Here is a 19,012-nt window from a genome sequence, read left to right as displayed (position 1 = left end):
GATAACACGTGTTGCAGCAGGTGGCAAGTTGTCAAGCTTCACTTTAACGTTAGCTAAAGGGAGTCTGAGGATATGGAGTTAACAACGGATTCAGAGAAACAACATCTGATTGAGACTCATCTGGAGCCTCTTAGATGGTATGTTTTTATCCTCTCATATAAGCGCAATGTCAGCACAGATTCAATTTATTGAATCTCTCAAACTATCTTAACCTCTTAAGCCCGACGTTCCCGTTACCGGGTCGAAATGGGTCGTACCTGTGGTGTATAGTTGCAAAAAAAGTTGCGATGGAAGGATTTATAGAAGATATGCATGCCATAGCGTTTTGAAAACCTGAAGTCTTTCAGAATCTGTAAACCAACTGTATATTGTCCAAACTGTCTTGTAACGAAGTATTTTAACAATAAAGTTGTCCAGAAATAAACTTTGTAAATATAAGAACAAGTTGTGATCAAAAGATCTGCGATAACTTTCCAACGCATCTAAAAAGCACCACCTTCAGGGCTATGGGCTTAAGTTGTTGTGTCCTCTCTCAGGACGAGTTCTCCAGACGACAGATGTTCAGACTCTGCATCAGAGTCCAGTGAGGACGCCTCTAGCGTGGACGGCCTCTGGCGGCCCGACTGGCTCTGCCAGGAGATGGACCCGATGTCGCCGGCTGAAAGTGACGCGAGACGTTCAGCCAGAAGGAAGCTTTTTATGGCCTGCGCCGTCAGCCTCGTCTTCATGACCGGAGAGGTGATCGGTAAGATGGAAATAAAGGAATAGTCACATCTGATTCCAACCTGCAACTAATGTGTCAGATACTTTATGACTGAATGTATTCTGAACTACACTTTATTTTTTGGAAATTGTAAATGTGACCTCTGACCTCAAGATATGTGAATTAAAATGGGTTCTATGGGTTCCCACGAGTCTCCCCTTTACAGGCATGCCCACTTTATGATAATCACATGCAGTTTGGGGCAAAAATACATGAATGCAGTATAAATGTGTTATTTTCACCTATTCTAAAATGGTGTATTTAAATATTTCTGCATACTGGGGTCCATAAACAGTCTTGGAATTACATAAATTAGGTATCACTGTAAAACTGAGTCTTGTGGATCCAATGAGCCCAACTGTATTCATGTGTGATATTAGTCCCCATAGAAACTTGACCTCACTGTATAAAATGACCTGTGGTGACCTCCAGGATAATCACAACCTCATGAAACTTTACAGCCACAAACTAGAGACCTAGAGCATTCAGAGGATGGATGGCTTTACTAGATATATTGACAATAAGGGGTTTCTGAGCAGTTTTCCAGAACAGAAGTGCTCGCCATCTAATCGCAGAAAAATGCAATTCTTGCAGAAATGTTAAAACTTTTTGATACCAGATCACAGAATGGCTTTTTCTATGGTGTTCCTCAAGATCTTGGTGTCTTCATGGGGTATTTTGGAGGGATTATCGATCATTTTTATTAATTCTCGAGTGGTAAATTTAGCACCAAGTCTGTGTAATAAATGGTATCAACCCAAAAATTGATGTAATTTATGAGACATAATAGAGCATGGGGATGACCATCATATACTTCTATCAAAATGTTCTAAACCCTTATACACTTTTTATTATTTATTTTAATTAATTAATTCTTGATTATTTCTGATTTATGACTAGAACAACTTGACACACAGTGCTGAGCTGCATCTCAAATTAACCTCCAGGTTCCCAGCTTTCAGATGATGTACACCACTTCTATGTGACATCTACTGTTGACCTGCTATCTCACCCTAAAGATCCCCTGTACCACCCTAAAAAAGGCGAAAAAAGGGTCTATTGTGGGTCTCAGAGGGTTAATGAAGTTGATAACATACCTCAGGAAGCCGTCGAGTGCAGTAAGCTGGATCTGGTCTGTTGACTCCATCATGGGGTGAATTTTTTGCTGATCATCGTCCTCCAGAAAGACAAACAATGCATAGAAATCCAGCTTCTCTTCTGCCTCCTTGCAAAGCTGATGTCTGTTCGAAGTTTTTGACTTGTATAGTGGTTTGACGTGACCAAAAACAAGAAACCTGCTTATATAAATTAATAACTAGCATGCAAACAACCAAATAGGGCTCAATAGGATGCTACACATGATGCAACAACAACACACCTGTTCTGTGATTACTGACTCACCTGTTAGTGCTCCATACTCCACCTGCTGTCCAAAAGAGGAATTACCACAAGTGGACACTTCATATACAAACACATAATGAACAAAATGACTCCTACAATCAGCTTATTCTATCTAGAGATATCTGTATCTGTACCACTTTATAATCATAATAACTTATTTATATAGCACCTTTCAAATCAAGGTTACAAGGTGCTTTACAATAAAAGCATGATAAAAGTAATTAACATCCAGGACTTAAGATTTAAACAAGATAAAATCATATAAATAGTTACAACAATGCAAAAGCCATAATATAAAAGTGAGTCTTAAAAGGGCTCTATGTAAGAATCAGAAATGCTTGTTAACAGGGACACCTGTGGCTGTTGTGTGATGTGGTCGCTTCTCTTAGTACGTGTTTTAAAAGCCTGGCAGCAGCGTTTTCTGTCACCTGCAGTCTTAGGATGTTCCGCCTGCTGATACCAGAATAAAGTGCATTGCAATAATCATATATGTCGGCCGATAAGTAATAAGAAATGTCAGTACAGACATGCTAAAGTAGGTTTTTGGTAATCTAGAAACAGTCATGATGACAGTTTGTCCACCAGAGAGCACTGACAAGTTTATTTTTGCATTATAAAATGTCATGTTTACTATTTCTCTTAAAAAACTAAAACACATCTAAGAGATGTCCTAACCTGGAACACAACCGTCTCCTTTCAGTTCACACAAACTTTCTTCTTCTTCTGTGCAGGTGGATACGCTGCTCACAGTCTGGCCATCATGACGGACGCAGCTCATCTTCTGACTGACTTTGGCAGCATCGTGATCAGCATCTTCTCTCTGTCGATCTCCTCCAGGCCTCAGACACACACCATGACCTTCGGGTGGCATCGAGCAGGTCCGGATCCAAATAACTGTGTTGGAATCATCCCTTTTTAAAGGAATAGTTTGATATTTTGGTGAATTCACCTCTTTCAGAGAGTGAGATGAGGAGATTGATATCAATCTTATATCTGTACATCAAGTATAAACGAGACTGTAGCAACAATAAAGGTCCCTGACGTCATGTCGTCTGAATATTTCTGGGAGTTTGGGGGCTTTAGACCCAACCCAGGGGAGTTTATATTCTACACTTACAGGGTATTTTATGTGCTGATTCAAGCGTTTTTAGATTCAGTAATTTAAATTGGACTAGGACAACAAAAATGTAGTAGTAGTTGGTATTTCCTCAGTGTGGAGAAGGAGTTGAAACAGCATTTAAACCTATTTTTTTACAGTAAATATCTTGTCTTGTCTGACTCAGTTGTTGTGTTGTGTTGTGTTAAACAGAGATTCTTGGCATGTTGCTGTCTGTCGTGTCTATCTGGGCCGTGACAGCGGTGCTGGTGATATCAGCCGTTCAGAGGATCACTGATGGAGACTACGACATTGACAGTCAGATCATGCTCATCACCTCAGGATGTGCTGTGGGGGTCAACGTCCTGTGAGTATGAGCAGCTCACCATCACCATCATGTCCGGTCAGCAGTGATCAGACGCTCTTCTAAAAGTAGTTTTGACTTTGTTTTACTTAGGATGGTCTTGATCCTCCATCAGTCTGGAGCCTCACACGGCCACAGTCACACGTTTACCACCAGCCAACTGCAGAGGGACAAACACCATCACGGTCACGGCCACGGCAACGCCAGCGTGAAGGCGGCGTTCATCCACGTGGTGGGAGATCTGGTGCAGAGTGTTGGAGTCCTGCTGGCTGCCACCATCATCCACTTCTGGGTCAGTGTCGCCCAAAACACTTTGCAAACATGCTCATAATGACAATGTCAACATACTGATGCTACTGATGCAGACAGTTCATTGTTTCTAATCAGATTTGTGTGTTATTACTCAGCCTGAATATAAAGTAGCAGATCCGATTTGCACGTTCCTGTTCTCGGTTCTGGTTCTTGGAACAACACTTCCAGTCACAAAGGATGTTTTCAGAATCCTGATGGAGGGTAAACACGCTTTCCTCTACCTGTGGTGACATTATCATTTTAATGATTATAGTTTTTGTGCTACTGAGTGTGGTCTTTGTTTTCTGCAGGAACTCCTCAGGACGTTAACGTCAGCGCTGTGAGAGACGTGCTGCTGTCAGTGAGAGGAGTTGTGGCTGTTCACAGTCTGCACACGTGGAGCCTCAACATGACTCACTCTTTACTTTCTGTCCACGTGGTCACAGGTAAAATCAATACTATAATCTCTACCACACACAGTCTGGGTGTCGGGGACGTGGTGCACAGCAGCAAACTTAATTACTCAAGTAGATGCTCCTGAAGTGTAATACCTTTTGTAGACTATTATCACACAACACATATCAGCTAATATACAGACAAATTATTTTCTGCCAAAAGAGAAAAGAATTTGATGAATCTGATAACTCAATTGAAGATTTTTTTATAAATTCTATGGTAATTGTCTAATGTGGCTAATTTGTTCTGTTCTTAGCTTAGGTTAAAAATACAAATCTTGTTATAAATATGGGCCTTCCTCCGGGTGTTTTGACACACAATTTGATGAAGGCATATTTTTTTTCTCTTTAAAATGTAGATTTTTAGAACTATATGACTTTAAAAAAAAAAAAAAAAACTTTTTTATGACATACTATATAGTATGACTTTTTTTATGACAAACTATGACTAAAAAAAAAAAAAAAAAAACTTTCTTAAAAAACTATATGACTTTAAAAAAAATATGACTAAAAAAAAAAAAAAAAACTTTCTTATGACATACGTATGACTTTTTTTTTTTTTACTTTTTTGTGACATACTATGACATTTTTTTACTTTTTTTATGACAAACTGACTTTAAAAAAAACAAAAAAACTTTTTTATGACATACTATATAGTATGACTTTAAAAAAAAAAAAACTTTCTTATGACATACCTATGACTTTTTTTTTTTTTTACTTTTTTGTGACATACTGTGAATTTTTTTTATTTCTTTTATGACAATGACTAAAAAGAAAAAAAAAAAACTTTCTTAAAAAACTATGACTTTAAAAAAAATATGACTTTAAAAAAAAAAAAAAAACTTTCTTATGACATACCTGACTTTTTTTTTTTTAACTTTTTTGTGACATACTATGACATTTTTTTACTTTTTTTATGACAAACTATGACTAAAAAAAAAAAAAAAAAAACTTTCTTAAAAAACTGACTAAAAAAAATATGACTAAAAAAAAAAAAACTTTCTTATGACATACCTATGACTTTTTTTTTTTTACTTTTTTGTGACATACTATAACATTTTTTTGATTTTTTTATGACAATGACTAAAAAAAAAACTTTTTTATGACATACCTATGACTTTTTTTTTTTTACTTTTTTGTGACATACTATGACTTTAAAAAAAACAAAAAAAACTTTTTTATGACAAACTATATGACTTTAAAAAATTAAAAACTTTTTTATGACATACTATATAGTATGACTTTTTTTTATGAAAAACTATGATTTAAAAAAAATTAAAAACTTTCTTATGACATACTATATAGTATGACTTTAAAAAAAAAAAAAAAACTTTCTTAAAAAACTGACTTTAAAAAAAAATATGACTTTAAAAAAAAAAAAAAAAAAACTTTCTTATGACATACCTATGACTTTTTTTTTTTTTTTTTTTTACTTTTTTGTGACATACTATGACATTTTTTGATGACAAACAATATGACTTTAAAAAAAAACTAAAAAAAAACATTTTGATTTATGACATACTATATTACTTTGAAAAAATATCAAAAAAGATTTTTTTATGACATACTATACTATGACTTTTTTTTTTTTTTTTTTTAACTTTTTTATGACAAACTATACCATGACATTTTTTAAAATGTTTTATGAAATACTATACTATGACTTTTTTATGACTATAACAATTTTTAATGACTTTTATGATGTACTATACTATTACTTTTTTATATGGCATACTATACTATGACATAGTATAGTATGCCATAAAACATTTCATAATATAGTACATCATGAAAAAAATGATAACAATCTGTGTTGAGTAAATATCAGAACAGGCCAAGGTTTTAGTGTAAAGTTATGATACATGTTCAAGATTATTGTAAACCAGAACTTTAAGAAAATGATGCCTGTACTTGTGTCCTCAGGAGGAGAAGCTGATGCACAGATCGTCCTCATGAAGGCAACAAAGCTCCTGCGCTCTGAGTTTAGTTTCTCCAGCGTCACAATCCAAGTGGAGCGTTAACAGGACGACTGCTGACGGCACCGGGACTGTAACACGACTGTGGAGACTGATGCCTTAAGTGCTGGTTCATGACCTGAGAAATGTACTAATCTTTGACTGATTTATTTTTGCAACATGAGTATATTTATTTCAAATGACAGTCCTGATCAGATACATCATACAGACACATAATTATTAGGTTGTACACAACAAATTCATTCAAACAATATGTAGAAATTATCTTTCCACATTACCTTGAAAAGCAATGTTCGTGTTAGTCTGGATGGAGGTGTGGTCAAAATGAGCGACGGAATATGAAGCGTGCAGATATGAAAATGTTCTTAATAGGCAACAATATTCAGATTTTTTCATGTATTATATGAACTCGTATCACTTAACCTGATGAGTAAAAACACAAAACTACTGGACATTAGATTAGGTTCTGGCCCAGGTTGCACTTCAGGTAAGAATGTGTGAGTTTAATTGTTCAACATAACACAAAGAAGACTAAAAAAGTTCTGGTTTTAACTTGCCTTTTGGAAAACCATTCGTAAAGCTAGTTAGTCGACTCGGGGCTTCCGTCTCTCCAGTAGTTGTCGTAGGCATCCTGGAACATGTTCTTGCAGGCTATTTTGGCTTTGAGTTTGGAGCAGATGAGGAAGGAGCCGCCCATCTTGCGGTGGAGGGAGTACGTCTCCTCGGGAGGTGGCGTGAGCCGCTCCCTCAGCATAACGGGGATGAGGCTGTGGATACGCTCGGTGGTGCTCTGAGATCCAAAGTCAAAGGGCTCCTTAGAGGAGAAGGCCTCCCCGAGGATCATCACTGCATCCACATGGGCGTTCTCCATTGCCTTATTACAGGAAACAGCAGATAGTCAACAGGCTTTAAAGCAAAAGATCTACATTTCTGGCAGAGAGTTAAATTGATATCACTCTCATGTCTGTCAGTTAAACATGGATCGCCAGAAGTCAGTTAGCTTAGAACAAAGACTTTAAACAGGGCCAAGCTGTTAGCCTGGCTCTGTCCAAACTTAACTAAATCTGCCTGCCAGCACCGCTAAAGCTCACTGATTGAATTGTTATACGTCGTTTGTTTGATTGTAATTGTAGTCAGCATGATAGATGATTAATTCACCTCTCCATTTAACATTTCTATTGTATTTCTTTATGGTTTGTAATTCAAGGTGACACCAGAAGAGGAACTACAACAAAGTTCTCACTGTTGTTGCAATTCCTCCTAGTCACCAGTAGAGGACGATAATGGTCATAAGAGACAATGCCACTTGTCTAATGTTACGAAATGTCATAGAAAAAGCCAAAAAATTACCATGACATTTGTGCCAAAATTCCCTGAAAGTGCTCCTGAGATATCACATTCACAAAAATGAGACATACGGACGGAAAACCCAAGAACATTAAAAAAGTCATAGTATAGTATGTCAAAAAAAGTCAAAAAGTCGTAGTATAGCATGTAAAAGAAAAGTCATAATATAGTCATAGTATGTTGCAAAAACTCAAAAAAGTTATTGTATAGTATGCCAAAAAAAGGCATAAATACATCATAGTATTGAATGTCATAAAAAAATGTCAGTATACAGTTCAGGTTTTTCATTCAAACAGATGACAGCAGGTTAATTCCTCCTCTTTGTCCGAACGTGTGCCATTAAAAGCATGTTGCTACCTGTCCCTGATTTCAGGTTTACCACACCTACACTGTCTAAATGTAACTTATTACATTTAAATCCAATTTATGCTACTTTATACTTCTACTCCACTACATTTATTTAACTGCTATAGTTACTTTGATTTTACATACAAAACATATGATCAACATATTAAATATGATGTGTTGTTATGGATTAAAGGCCCCACATATCCTCTCAGGTGTTTACAGTTACAGCATGGTGCTGATCAGTCCCACTCAGGCTGGAATTTACACCAGGTCATCATGTACTTAAAAGAATGATAAAGTTGAAAATCGCCCAGCAACAAAACCAACAGGAGAGCCCCTGAAGTCCCAGGAAAAAAAATATATCTTGTTGCACACGATAATAACTCCTGTGTACAAATTATTATCTTGTGTGCATAAGATTAAAAAAAACTAGCATCTTTGGGGACCTTGAAGGCTCCATAATTTAACACTATTGAAAGGGGTCATTTTGCAGTATTTTTACTTGGCAATACTTATGACACTTCTACTCAAGTAGAATTTCCAATGCAGGGTTTTGAAACAGTATTTTCACATTGTTGTATTGTTACTTTTACTAAGTAAAAGATCAGAGTACTTCTTCCACCTCTGGGTTTAGAGAGGTGACGTTTCTGCTGAAGGTTTCTGTGTTTTTTTTACCGGAAATTAACTAACTATCACACTGATTAAACACTGTTGTGGTTTATAGTGAAGATGTTTGTGTTTATTACCTTTGACTCGTATCCTGTGAGGAACCTCATGTCTCTGGATTTCTGAAGGACACCTTCTCTGTTGTTATTTGCAGCTGCATTAATAATCTGATGAGAGAAATGAAAGTGAAAAACTGATTTAAAAAAATAAATAAATGAGTCCTGATACAATGAAATGTTTGCCTGCATAACAATAAAGCATGTTATGAGTCTCTATTAAGGATTTGAGTCATTTCAAACCATTGATGTGCAAAACAGTATTATCGCATTATTATCGTGTTAACTTTGACAGCCCAAGTTGTTATTACAAGAAATAACAATTTGGTATGTCGTAACAATGAGAAAATGTGTCATAATAACAAAAGAACTCTACAGATACATTTCTACAGCTTCTCACCTCAATGTAGGCGTCAGTGAAACTCTTATCAAATCCCCGCGTAGCTCCAAAATCCAACAGTGCAACCTGAAGACACGAAACAGACTTTATAGTGAAGAAGAGGAAATATCAAATGTACTAAAAGTGTGCGTATTAAATTACAGGGTTGAGACAAACTGACCTTGTGAGCTTGTGGATCAAAGAAGAAGTTAGACCAGTTTGGATCAGTCTGCATGTATCTGAACTCAAAGAGCTCTCTCAGGCATAAGCTCAAAATCTGCTCACAAATCTAGCAGAAGCAAAGAAAATAGTGCTCCATTTATATAGTACTGTATTATTATTATTATTATGAACTGTGCTGACATGACTGTGGGGTTTTAAAAGCTGGGACGTGTCTGTGTTCGGCACATCACCTTGAACTCTTCCAAAGCTGTCGCCGTCTTGGCAGTGTGCAGGTGTTAACTGTACTGTAAGCTGTGCGGAGGTCACGGCGGTCGTACCTCATTCCTGAGCTCTTGTGAGAGGTCGGTGGCCTGGTCCAGAGGGAAACCGGGCACCAGCGCTGTGGTGAGGACGTGCGGGCTGCTCAGCTCGTCAATCACATCAGGCACATAGAAATACGGGTGATCCTTCAGCAGCTCTCTGACACACAAACAGCAAGTTAAAAGACACCTGAACCCGACCCCCAAAACTGTGATAACAATGTCACCAGCGAAGGACTATCCTGGTGCTCAGGAGAACAGAGCCATTATCAACCTGACAGCTGAAGTATAAACTTTACTCCTAAAAGAACATATGCTTATTCGCTTTCTTTCTTTTGAGAATTAGATAAGATTGATATGACTTTAGGATAAATATTAATTATTATTATTATTTTATGTGATGTACTGTTTGTTTTTTTACACAGATTAGGGCTGTCAAAGTTAACGCGATAGTAACGCATTAACGCAAATTCGTTTTAACGCCACTAATTTCTTTAACGCATTAAAGCTGAAGTAGGCGAGATTGGAGCAAATATGATATTTATTTTTATAAAACGGTTGCTATATCGTGACAGTAGTGAAACAGGTAACCTGAAAAAAAATCATGTCCCTCAGGTCTTCCGATGCTCCTAACGGCATCTGCAAGATTTCACAGACCGGAGGAAAACAAAGCCGAGCTGGAGTCTGCCGTCCAGTTGACATCTCTGAGCAGCTGTCAATCACTTGCAAACTCCAACCAAACGGTCAAACTAGGCAGCGCTGATCAAATATGAATCTATATTATGTTACGTTAATACCCATTTCTCGCCTCAAATGTTATTCGGACAGCTCTATTACATGACTTCCCATGTTGTAAACATAAGCTCACAAGCTTCATTTGAAGGCACCAATAAATCATAATGATTGCCAATACATTGTGAAATAAATCCCAAAGTCTGTGTGTGTAGAAAGAACAAGTGTGAACAACATACTGGAATTTTTTGGCACATTTGGCCTCTCTTATGTAATCACACTCCAGCGCCAGCTCACGGCTCATGACCTCAATGAGGTGCTCAGGAAACAGACCTGTAAATGTTAAGAAAGTTGAAAATCGTGACATTCAAGCTGCTTGTGTGGTGAAGTATATTGACAATAGCGAAGGTTTCCAACATCAGACAATAGCAGCCGTTATCATAGAAATGATTAAAAGCTCTCCAACAATGTTACCTTCAGGCAGCGCGTTGCTTAAACTCAGAACAGTCATGATATTATTCACGTCACTGTCGATACTCTTGGCGACTCCGGGGTACTGAAAGAACAGATTTCATTGTGTGATTTACTGTATTTTGTAATACTTCTGTGTTTTATCTCTGTGCAAACGCTCCGCTCACCTGAATCTTCATGGCGACCTCTCTGCCGTCCTTCAGTCTCGCTAAATGCACCTGACCGATAGACGCCGCTGCAAACGGCTTCTCCTCAAAGTACTCCAGCTTGTCTCTCCAGTTTGGGCCGAAGTCACTGCTGATGGCTTTCTGCAGAGCGAAGAGAAACCGTCTCATCTATGAACCGGAGTGTAACGAGTTTGTGTTGTTTACTACTACTACTTCATACTGTACCATCATCTGTTTAGGAGGCATGAAGTCTGCACTCTGTCGAACACGCTCAAAGATTTTAGCCAACTCGGGGTTAATAAAGGCGTCATCTGAGGGGAGAAAAAAATAAATAACTGTTTTGATTTCATTGTTTAAAACCTATTTTTATATGACATTTTTATGACATACTATACTATGACTTTTTCATGACATTTTTTTATGACATAGCCTACTATACTATGCAACATACTATGCTGTGACATTTATGATATGTTTTACGACATAATATACTATGACATTTGTTATGACATATATTGTATACGGACCTTTTTAATGACATACTATACCATGACATGTTTATGGCATACTACATTGTTTCTGATTATATATACTATCCTATGACATTTTTATGACATTTTTTATGACATACTATACTATGCAATTTTTACAACATACTATGCTGTGACATTCATGACATGTTTTATGACATAATATACTATGACATTTTTAAGACTATACTATACTATATTATGAAATGTTTATGGCATACTACATTGTTTATAACAAACAATACTTTGACATTTTTATGACATACTTTTTATATTTTTGATGACATAATATACTGTGACATTTTTTCATGGTATACTAAAGTATATCTTTTTATTACATACTGACCTACTAAACTATGACATTTTCCTAGCATTTTTAGGACATACTATACTATGACATTTTCATATTTGATGACATACCATACTATGATATTTTAATGACATTTTTTATTGCCATAAATATGTCATGGTATAGTTTGTAATAAAAAAAGTCATAGTATATTATGCCATAAAAAAAAAGTAATAGTATAGGTGATAAAAAATGACATAGTATATTATGTCATAAAAATGTCATAAAAAAAAAAGTAATAGTATAGGTGATAAAAAATGACATAGTATATTATGTCATAAAAATGTCATAGTAAAGTATCTGTCCAAAATATCATCACTTTATCATTTTGTCCTATTAAACACCAAAACTGTCCTAATTAGCATATGAATTCTTGAGTTATGGCTAAAAATGTGTTTTGTGAGGTCACAGTGACCTTTGACCATCAAAATCTAAATCAGTTCATCCTTGGACGGATGCTTGTGCCAAATTTGATGAAATTCCCTCCAGGCATTCTTGACCCAACCCAAAAACATAAAGCCTCCGGCCACGGCTGTCTTCGACACGGAGGCATTAAAACTCAGGACATCACATGCAGTAACTACAGTGAAACATGACACAAGTGGTAGAATTATTAAATGACTAAAGTCAACCACAAACCAGAGCCCTCTGCTGCAGCGCACCCCAACTGTGGAACGCTCTGCCTGAAGAGCTCAGGAATGCACCCACCCAGTCTCCTTAGTATTAAGACACTTCTTAAACACATCTTTTTAAACATGTTCTTAACTACACCTGCTCTAATGCTTAATGTTTCTGTCTGTATCCCTGTCTCTACCTGCAATGTTGTGGCTTTTATGCCCAGTGTTTTTGTTTTTGCATGTCTCTGTCTGGCACTATGGGTCGAGAAAAGCACTTTACAACTAAAATGTATTATTAATATTAAAAATGAATGCATAAAAGAATAATAAAATAACAAATAAATAAAACAAGATTTGCCATGGGGATGCTCTTAGTACCACAAACCAACTATAATGTAAACCACTGTCTACATACTGTCTACATACATAACTGAAACCCAACATTCACATTGATAAAAATACCCGATAATAATAAACCTGTAATTTTTTCCACCACTAGTGACTAGATTGTAATGATAATACATGAGAGCTGCAAACTGTGGCTGTGGATATCTAAGAGCACAACAACACTGTAGTGTAAACACACTGTTCAAAGTGTCAGTTGAGCCTCGGCCGCCTACAATAACTCGACTGGAATGGCACTTATTGTGTTCAGCTAACCCGACGCTTATTTTAGGTGATGACATTTCCCTCTTGGTCTTGCTGGGAAGCTGGAGCACCAGTTTACGCTCTGTGTTTGGCCTCTGCTGAAAGCTGAACCTTTATGTACACACTGATAGATTTACTGTCCATAACATACCGTAGCAGTGTGTGTGTGTGTATCAGTTTGTACTGAGTCACTGATGATCTATTTCTGTATATGTGTCACTTTAGATAACATCTCACCTTGAATACTGAGCATCTGTCCAAGTTTCAGAGCTGCACCTCGGACTTTGCAGAGTGTCCGCACGATTCTTTGAGCGTTGGCTTCGGAGAGGAACGCACTCGAGTTCAGGACAGATTTTTTATCACCTAAAAAAAAAAACATGCATACACATTAATCAATATTTCGGAGGTTGTAGCGGGCTCAGTTTTGAGAGTGAAGATACTGGTAACATATTAAACTAAAAAACCTAGGAATCCATTGGTACCAATCATGTCATACTAGATTGTTGCAAAGGAGGCTAAATAACGCTCCAATCCTGCGCTAAATTTTGGCGAGGAAAAACTGGCATGGCCATTTTCAAAGGGGTCCCTTGACCCCTGACCTCAAGATATGTGAATGAAAATGGGTTCTATGGGTTCCCACGAGTCTCTCCTTTACAGACATGCCCACTTTATGATAATCACATGCAGTTTAAATCTCCCTCTTATCACCTTGCTGTTGAGGTTTTAAACTCTTCTTGGCCACTTCAGCGATCGCTCCGATGCCGAGTCCAACCGCCAGACCTGCAAAAAGAAATAAATATAAAATATGTTTCACAAACTTTTTCTTTGAATTGACAGGAACTGTTTGGAAGACGATGATATCAATCTGTTAGCAATTATTTTTTATGAAGGCCCACAGTGTTGCCTTTACCAATGCCCTACTCTGCATCTGATAACAGCAGCAACATAATGGACGTGATAACAGCAATCAGTAACCAGAGTCTGATTTCTCAGGGCAACACTCAGTCTTTGAGAGTTCAGCGAAGGCCAAGAAACAACTGATACTACTATTACTGAGTGTGCTGCCCTTGGATGACAACATGTTTTATATTAGCCGGATTCTCAGACAGGACTCTGGCCACAGTCTGACTTCAGCTCCTGAAAATTGGTGGCCGAGGTCATCAATGCAAACCCTCTCAACTAAATCCAAAATTAAACTTTGACATTCACTTCACTGTAAAAGGAAGAAATAAAACTAAACAACAACTCTACTTGTAAAACTAGTGAACAGAGAATAAAAATAGACATTAGTAACACTTCATACCAATCACATAAGTGTTGCTAGTCTTACATGAGCCCCTTGCTGCTCTGGAGGAAGTGCCAAAGCTGCCAGTGTCATTTGCACAACTTGCTTGCACAACTCGTGTCAAAATTAGTTGGAAGTTAGCTAAGAAAATACGAGAGTCCATTTAAGATACTAAAATTATCTTGAGTTAATAAATGCTACAATTTCAGTCATTTAAAAACCAAGTGAGCTCAACATTAAGTTAGTTCAGAAACTAACTTTAGTGCTGGGTCACACACAAACAGGCTCCAACTAATGATTTTTATTGTTTATCAATCTGCTGCCTATTTTCTCAATGAATCATTTAGTCTATAAAATGTCAGAAAAACCGAAATAATAACATTTGAGAAGGTGAAACCAATTCATTTTTGGCATTTTTGCTTAAAAAAATTAATGAAATTGTTGACTAATCGCTTCAGCTCTAACATATAGAATACCGAAACTGAACATTTAAAGCTAGGGTCGATAGTGTCCTTCAAAAGTTGAAGTTTTTGCAGATCTCAGATCAGATTTCACAATCTGCGGGTTACCTTCTAGACGAGACCATGCACCAACAACGACAGAGAAGAGGAAGTAAACATGGATGTAAACAATGCTGTTTTCTAAGAGTTTCAAAACAATTTGCTTTGCAAATGTTTTACAAGGAAGAAAATTATTTCAACATGTTTTTTAAACCTCAAAGATACACGTAGTGTGTTTTTGGTGAGAAACACTGAATGTAAACATAAAGTTTGTTTGATGACTCCACGGGGCACCTTTAAAATTTAATAACAAAATAAATAAATATAAGCACAAATAAAAATGGTCAGTGAAAAATGTATAAAAATGTAGCAAATTAAAAATCCTCCACGTTGATATCCATGCCGGTAAAGCAACATGTCGGGTGTTTTGTTTATTTCTTGAGCATGTGTTCTGCTTCACATACAAGATCACACTTTCCCAGCACCTGGCAGCGGCCCAGACAGAGCCCCGTCACTGGAGCAACTCTACCTGAAACCTTTATGGTAACAACAACTACGTTAATGTCACTTTTCTTTTGTAACATGACCAGTAAACCAGTAAACACACCTACCTCCAAAATTCACCAGCCTTCCTATCCGTGTGACGGGCACCTTCCTCTCTCTGGCTCTGTCGCTGAGCTGAAATACAAGAAAAGAACTAAACTCAAAGGACAAAAGAAGAATAAAATTGTCCTGTGCAATGTTGAAATATGAAGTATTGATCTATATTATTCAAACACTGATTTATAAAAGGTGTTAGAGCGGATACCACTTGTTTATGCTGCTTGACGTCTGTTTTCTTGGCGTTTCCTGCTTTATCGACGTCCTCTTGTGTCAGACGTCCCACTGTGGAGTTGTCCTGGTTAAATAACCTGGTATGTCCAGAGAACAGTTGGCGGGACCAGTCTCTGTGGTACTTCAGACGTTTAGTGTTGGTTCTTCCACCGCAGGTCGCCTGTCCGCCGTTTACACTTCCAATGAAACAGGTACTGAAACAAGCTCCCATCGTGGAATATCTGTGAAGCTGTGCTGCTGCTGTGGCTCTGTGGACGCAGACCTCCTGCTGCTTGTTGAACGTCTCCTGGAAGACAAAACATGATTCACATGAGTAGGTGTTAAAGGATATAGTAGGAAGGAATAGAGAGCTGCATTTTAGCACTTCTGGTTCCCTCGTCTGGAAGTCAATGGGTTTTAGTGAGATGCCTGAAATAAGGTCTGTGGTTAACACAAGCTGAAGAGATTTTAATGTTTTGTTCTACGACATAAAATACATAATTAAATACCTCACTCGTAAATTTTGAAGCCCTTATGTTGCAAACAAGTGGCTAAATGAGACTACTAAACGCCATCACGCTGACTCGCCCGCCTTTACAGCCTTGTTGTTTATACTCACCCTCATGCGACCGAGGTGTAGTTCGTTTATAGCCTAACGTTAGCTTTTTACTTCTGGCGATTGATTTCACACTTCAAATTTTATTTCACTCTTTTGTGAAATATGAGTTTTACATCTGCAGGCCTTTATTAATTATTCAAATGAAACAAATCAGAAATGATTCAAGGGGAAAAACACTAGTTGGTGGACCTATGGAAGCTGTGACGAGGGGTCACAAGTTGACATTTTAAGCGGTCAAAGCCAAAAAATGTGGAGAACCACTGGTTCAAATGTTGTTTTGGGAGCTTTACTTCCAATTAAAGTGCAAAATTATGTAGGAAACTCTGCACAATTGCCATTTCTCAACTGTGTCTTCTATTCGGGCATCATCTGCCTCTCAGCCCTTCTCACTATGTTGGTGTTGCTGATGAGGTCATGGGGTGCAGAGACTGACTCAGGAGGAATCTGGGTTGCATGTTTGTGAAACTGCCAAACAAATCACGGCTGACATGCTCACCCTCGCTGATCCGGCAGCATGATGGTAGAAGTTTCCCAGCCTCTGGTTCCCGGTGCCGTGCAGGCCTCCTGGTGTGGCTCTGCTGGCCGCCTGCTTCATCCAGGTCAGACCCCTCCAGACCACTGTGTCACCTGTCATGGTTGTTAAAGACCTGCAGAGGACATGAAGAACGGGGTCTCTTAGAGGGAAGTTAAGGAGCTCATCAGTTTATGTCTCCATGCTTGTAGAATAAAGAATTTCATTTTCATTTTTGTCTCCATGCTTGTAGAATACAGAAAAATAAAGAAAGAAATAAAGAAAAAGAATGATCATACCAACAAGTGGACAGTAAAAACAAGTAGTATTTACATACAATGAAAAGCATAAGAAAAATAAATTGTCAACACTTGATGCCTTGATTTACATGTTCGAAAAGGAGTGAAAATAAGTTTAAATGTATTTAATCCCATCCCTTCTCCATAAGTCAATTATTAATAATTAACCAGCTTCCTTATTGAGCCATACATTAATTAAATTTTCCTAAATTTGTCTAACTATAATTATTATTATTTATAATTATTCTAACTATAATTATTACCTTTATTCTGTGTCATACAGAAATATAAATGAATTACTGATATAATTATATAAGAATGACTCCATATGAACAGGATGCTTGACAAAACTGATCAAATACTGATTAAAGTGCAATATTAACTTGGCTGGCTGTGTGATAAGAGAGAGGAAAGACAAAAAACATGCACACTGAAAAGTTTTAAAACAAATGTAATATATTAAACAATAAGTTAAATTCAATCCAATTCAAACTTCATTGCAGACTCAAGGTCCAGATAAGAAAAAAGAAAAAAAACAACAACAATACATTACATATAATACATTACAATACAGGAAGCAATATAAAAAGTCATGATTAAAAGATATTAAAAATATAAATATTAATATAAATATATACATACATCAATGCCTTACATATAAAGAACTATACCAGTGCCTCCACAGCTGTGATTGGTACCGTGTTGTACTAAATCTTATGTTGTACATGAGATTTCTTAATACAGTTTGCCTGCAGACACAAACATTTCACTTGCACTGGAACATCCTGGTCTTTTTAGTAATATTCTCATTGCAATTAATCTCACAATGAATAAAAGTGACAAAAAGTTAATTTAACTTTAACTCACCAACTTTAGGCTACAACAGAAGTCCTGTCATCATCGTGCAGCTGCAGCAGGAGACTCAGTTCACCTTGATTTGACTAGTTGACACACTTTCACATCAACACCTCAAACGCAGAGGCAGAAAGGCGCGCGACACGCTGAAGGACACGCTCATGTTCCTCGAGGCGAAGTTTGACAAACAATGAGAGCCAATGAGAGTAAAGTCCAGCCGCGAGCTGCAGGTATCAACAAACCGCCGCACTGGATGGACGAACTGTCAGTCGCTGCTCAGGGAGGGTGTGACTGACTGCTGAGGGCGGTCCCTGAACTACACACATGCTGCGTTCACGGGATACCACAAAAATCAGGATTATTTTCAATGAGCACATATCAGTTCTCTTTAGCTGAAATTAGAATATACAAATGTTTGAAGCGCAATGACCCAAGTAAGAGTCAAAGTAACAATAATAATTATATATATACAAATATATATATATATTTAAAAATAATATAAAGAAATAAGACTTCTGTTCAGAAATGCATGTAACAAAACTATACATATAAATGCATACTGTATATAAATATACAATATATAATAAACATTATATATAAATACATATATACATATAAAATATAGATAATATATAAAACATACATAAATAAATAAAAGATTAAAAATAAAAATAACTTTGATTTATTTATAAATGTAAAGTCATATGGAGACCAACAACTATAAATGCAGACTGAACTGCTTAATTGTTGTTTCCAATTACTTTGTATTTATTTCATTAAATTGTTTAAACATGTACATGTGAAACCTAATAAAGTTTAAAAAAAAAAAAAAGTTTAACTTCTTATTATAATTATGTTAAATTGTTTAAAAATGAAACTATCTATATTGTTTGAATTTATATTTGTAACATGTAATTAAGATAATCTGGGAAATTGGAACAAAATTATCTTACACATTTTATTGTGGAAATGTGGTAGCATTAAAGAATTGA

The 19,012-nt window shown here is 36.7% G+C and overlaps 2 protein-coding genes across 2 annotated transcripts; one reads left to right on the top strand and one right to left on the bottom strand.

The window, feature by feature from the left end:
• Nucleotide 1: 1 nt before the first annotated feature.
• On the top strand, nt 2–6,416 carry LOC141751969 (proton-coupled zinc antiporter SLC30A2-like). Its single transcript, XM_074609667.1, has 8 exons — nt 2–137; nt 537–745; nt 2,896–3,042; nt 3,474–3,627; nt 3,718–3,916; nt 4,032–4,137; nt 4,227–4,361; nt 6,294–6,416. Exons 1-8 carry the CDS (start codon nt 73–75, stop codon nt 6,389–6,391), a joined length of 1,113 nt encoding a protein of 370 aa, XP_074465768.1. The 5' UTR covers nt 2–72; the 3' UTR covers nt 6,392–6,416.
• Nucleotides 6,417–6,491: 75 nt separating this feature from the next.
• coq8ab (coenzyme Q8A, genome duplicate b) lies at nt 6,492–18,307 on the bottom strand. The gene is made up of 15 exons (XM_074609662.1): nt 18,033–18,307; nt 16,852–17,002; nt 15,732–16,043; nt 15,535–15,601; nt 13,847–13,918; nt 13,376–13,501; nt 11,220–11,305; nt 10,995–11,135; nt 10,831–10,912; nt 10,596–10,689; nt 9,643–9,784; nt 9,324–9,431; nt 9,164–9,229; nt 8,788–8,874; nt 6,492–7,220 (listed from the first exon to the last, which is right to left on the bottom strand). Exons 2-15 carry the CDS (start codon nt 16,987–16,989, stop codon nt 6,927–6,929), a joined length of 1,815 nt encoding a protein of 604 aa, XP_074465763.1. The 5' UTR covers nt 16,990–17,002; nt 18,033–18,307; the 3' UTR covers nt 6,492–6,926.
• Nucleotides 18,308–19,012: the final 705 nt, after the last annotated feature.

Source organism: Sebastes fasciatus, chromosome 15 (assembly GCF_043250625.1).
Source record: "Sebastes fasciatus isolate fSebFas1 chromosome 15, fSebFas1.pri, whole genome shotgun sequence".
Taxonomy (NCBI): domain Eukaryota; kingdom Metazoa; phylum Chordata; class Actinopteri; order Perciformes; family Sebastidae; genus Sebastes; species Sebastes fasciatus.
This window is presented reverse-complemented; position numbering and strand designations above follow the sequence as displayed.

Excerpts from the sequence above, each read along its gene's own strand:
- LOC141751969 (XM_074609667.1), top strand. The coding sequence starts at position 73 with ATGGAGTTAACAACGGATTCAGAGAAACAACATCTGATTGAGACTCAT. Across the intron at positions 746-2,895 it reads CATGACCGGAGAGGTGATCG|GTGGATACGCTGCTCACAGT; the intron begins GTAAGATGGAAA and ends TCTTCTGTGCAG. Across the intron at positions 3,917-4,031 it reads CCACCATCATCCACTTCTGG|CCTGAATATAAAGTAGCAGA; the intron begins GTCAGTGTCGCC and ends GTTATTACTCAG.
- coq8ab (XM_074609662.1), bottom strand. The coding sequence starts at position 16,989 with ATGACAGGTGACACAGTGGTCTGGAGGGGTCTGACCTGGATGAAGCAG. Across the intron at positions 16,044-16,851 it reads ATGCTGCCGGATCAGCGAGG|GAGACGTTCAACAAGCAGCA; the intron begins GTGAGCATGTCA and ends TTTGTCTTCCAG. Across the intron at positions 13,919-15,534 it reads AAGGCTGGTGAATTTTGGAG|GTCTGGCGGTTGGACTCGGC; the intron begins GTAGGTGTGTTT and ends TTCTTTTTGCAG.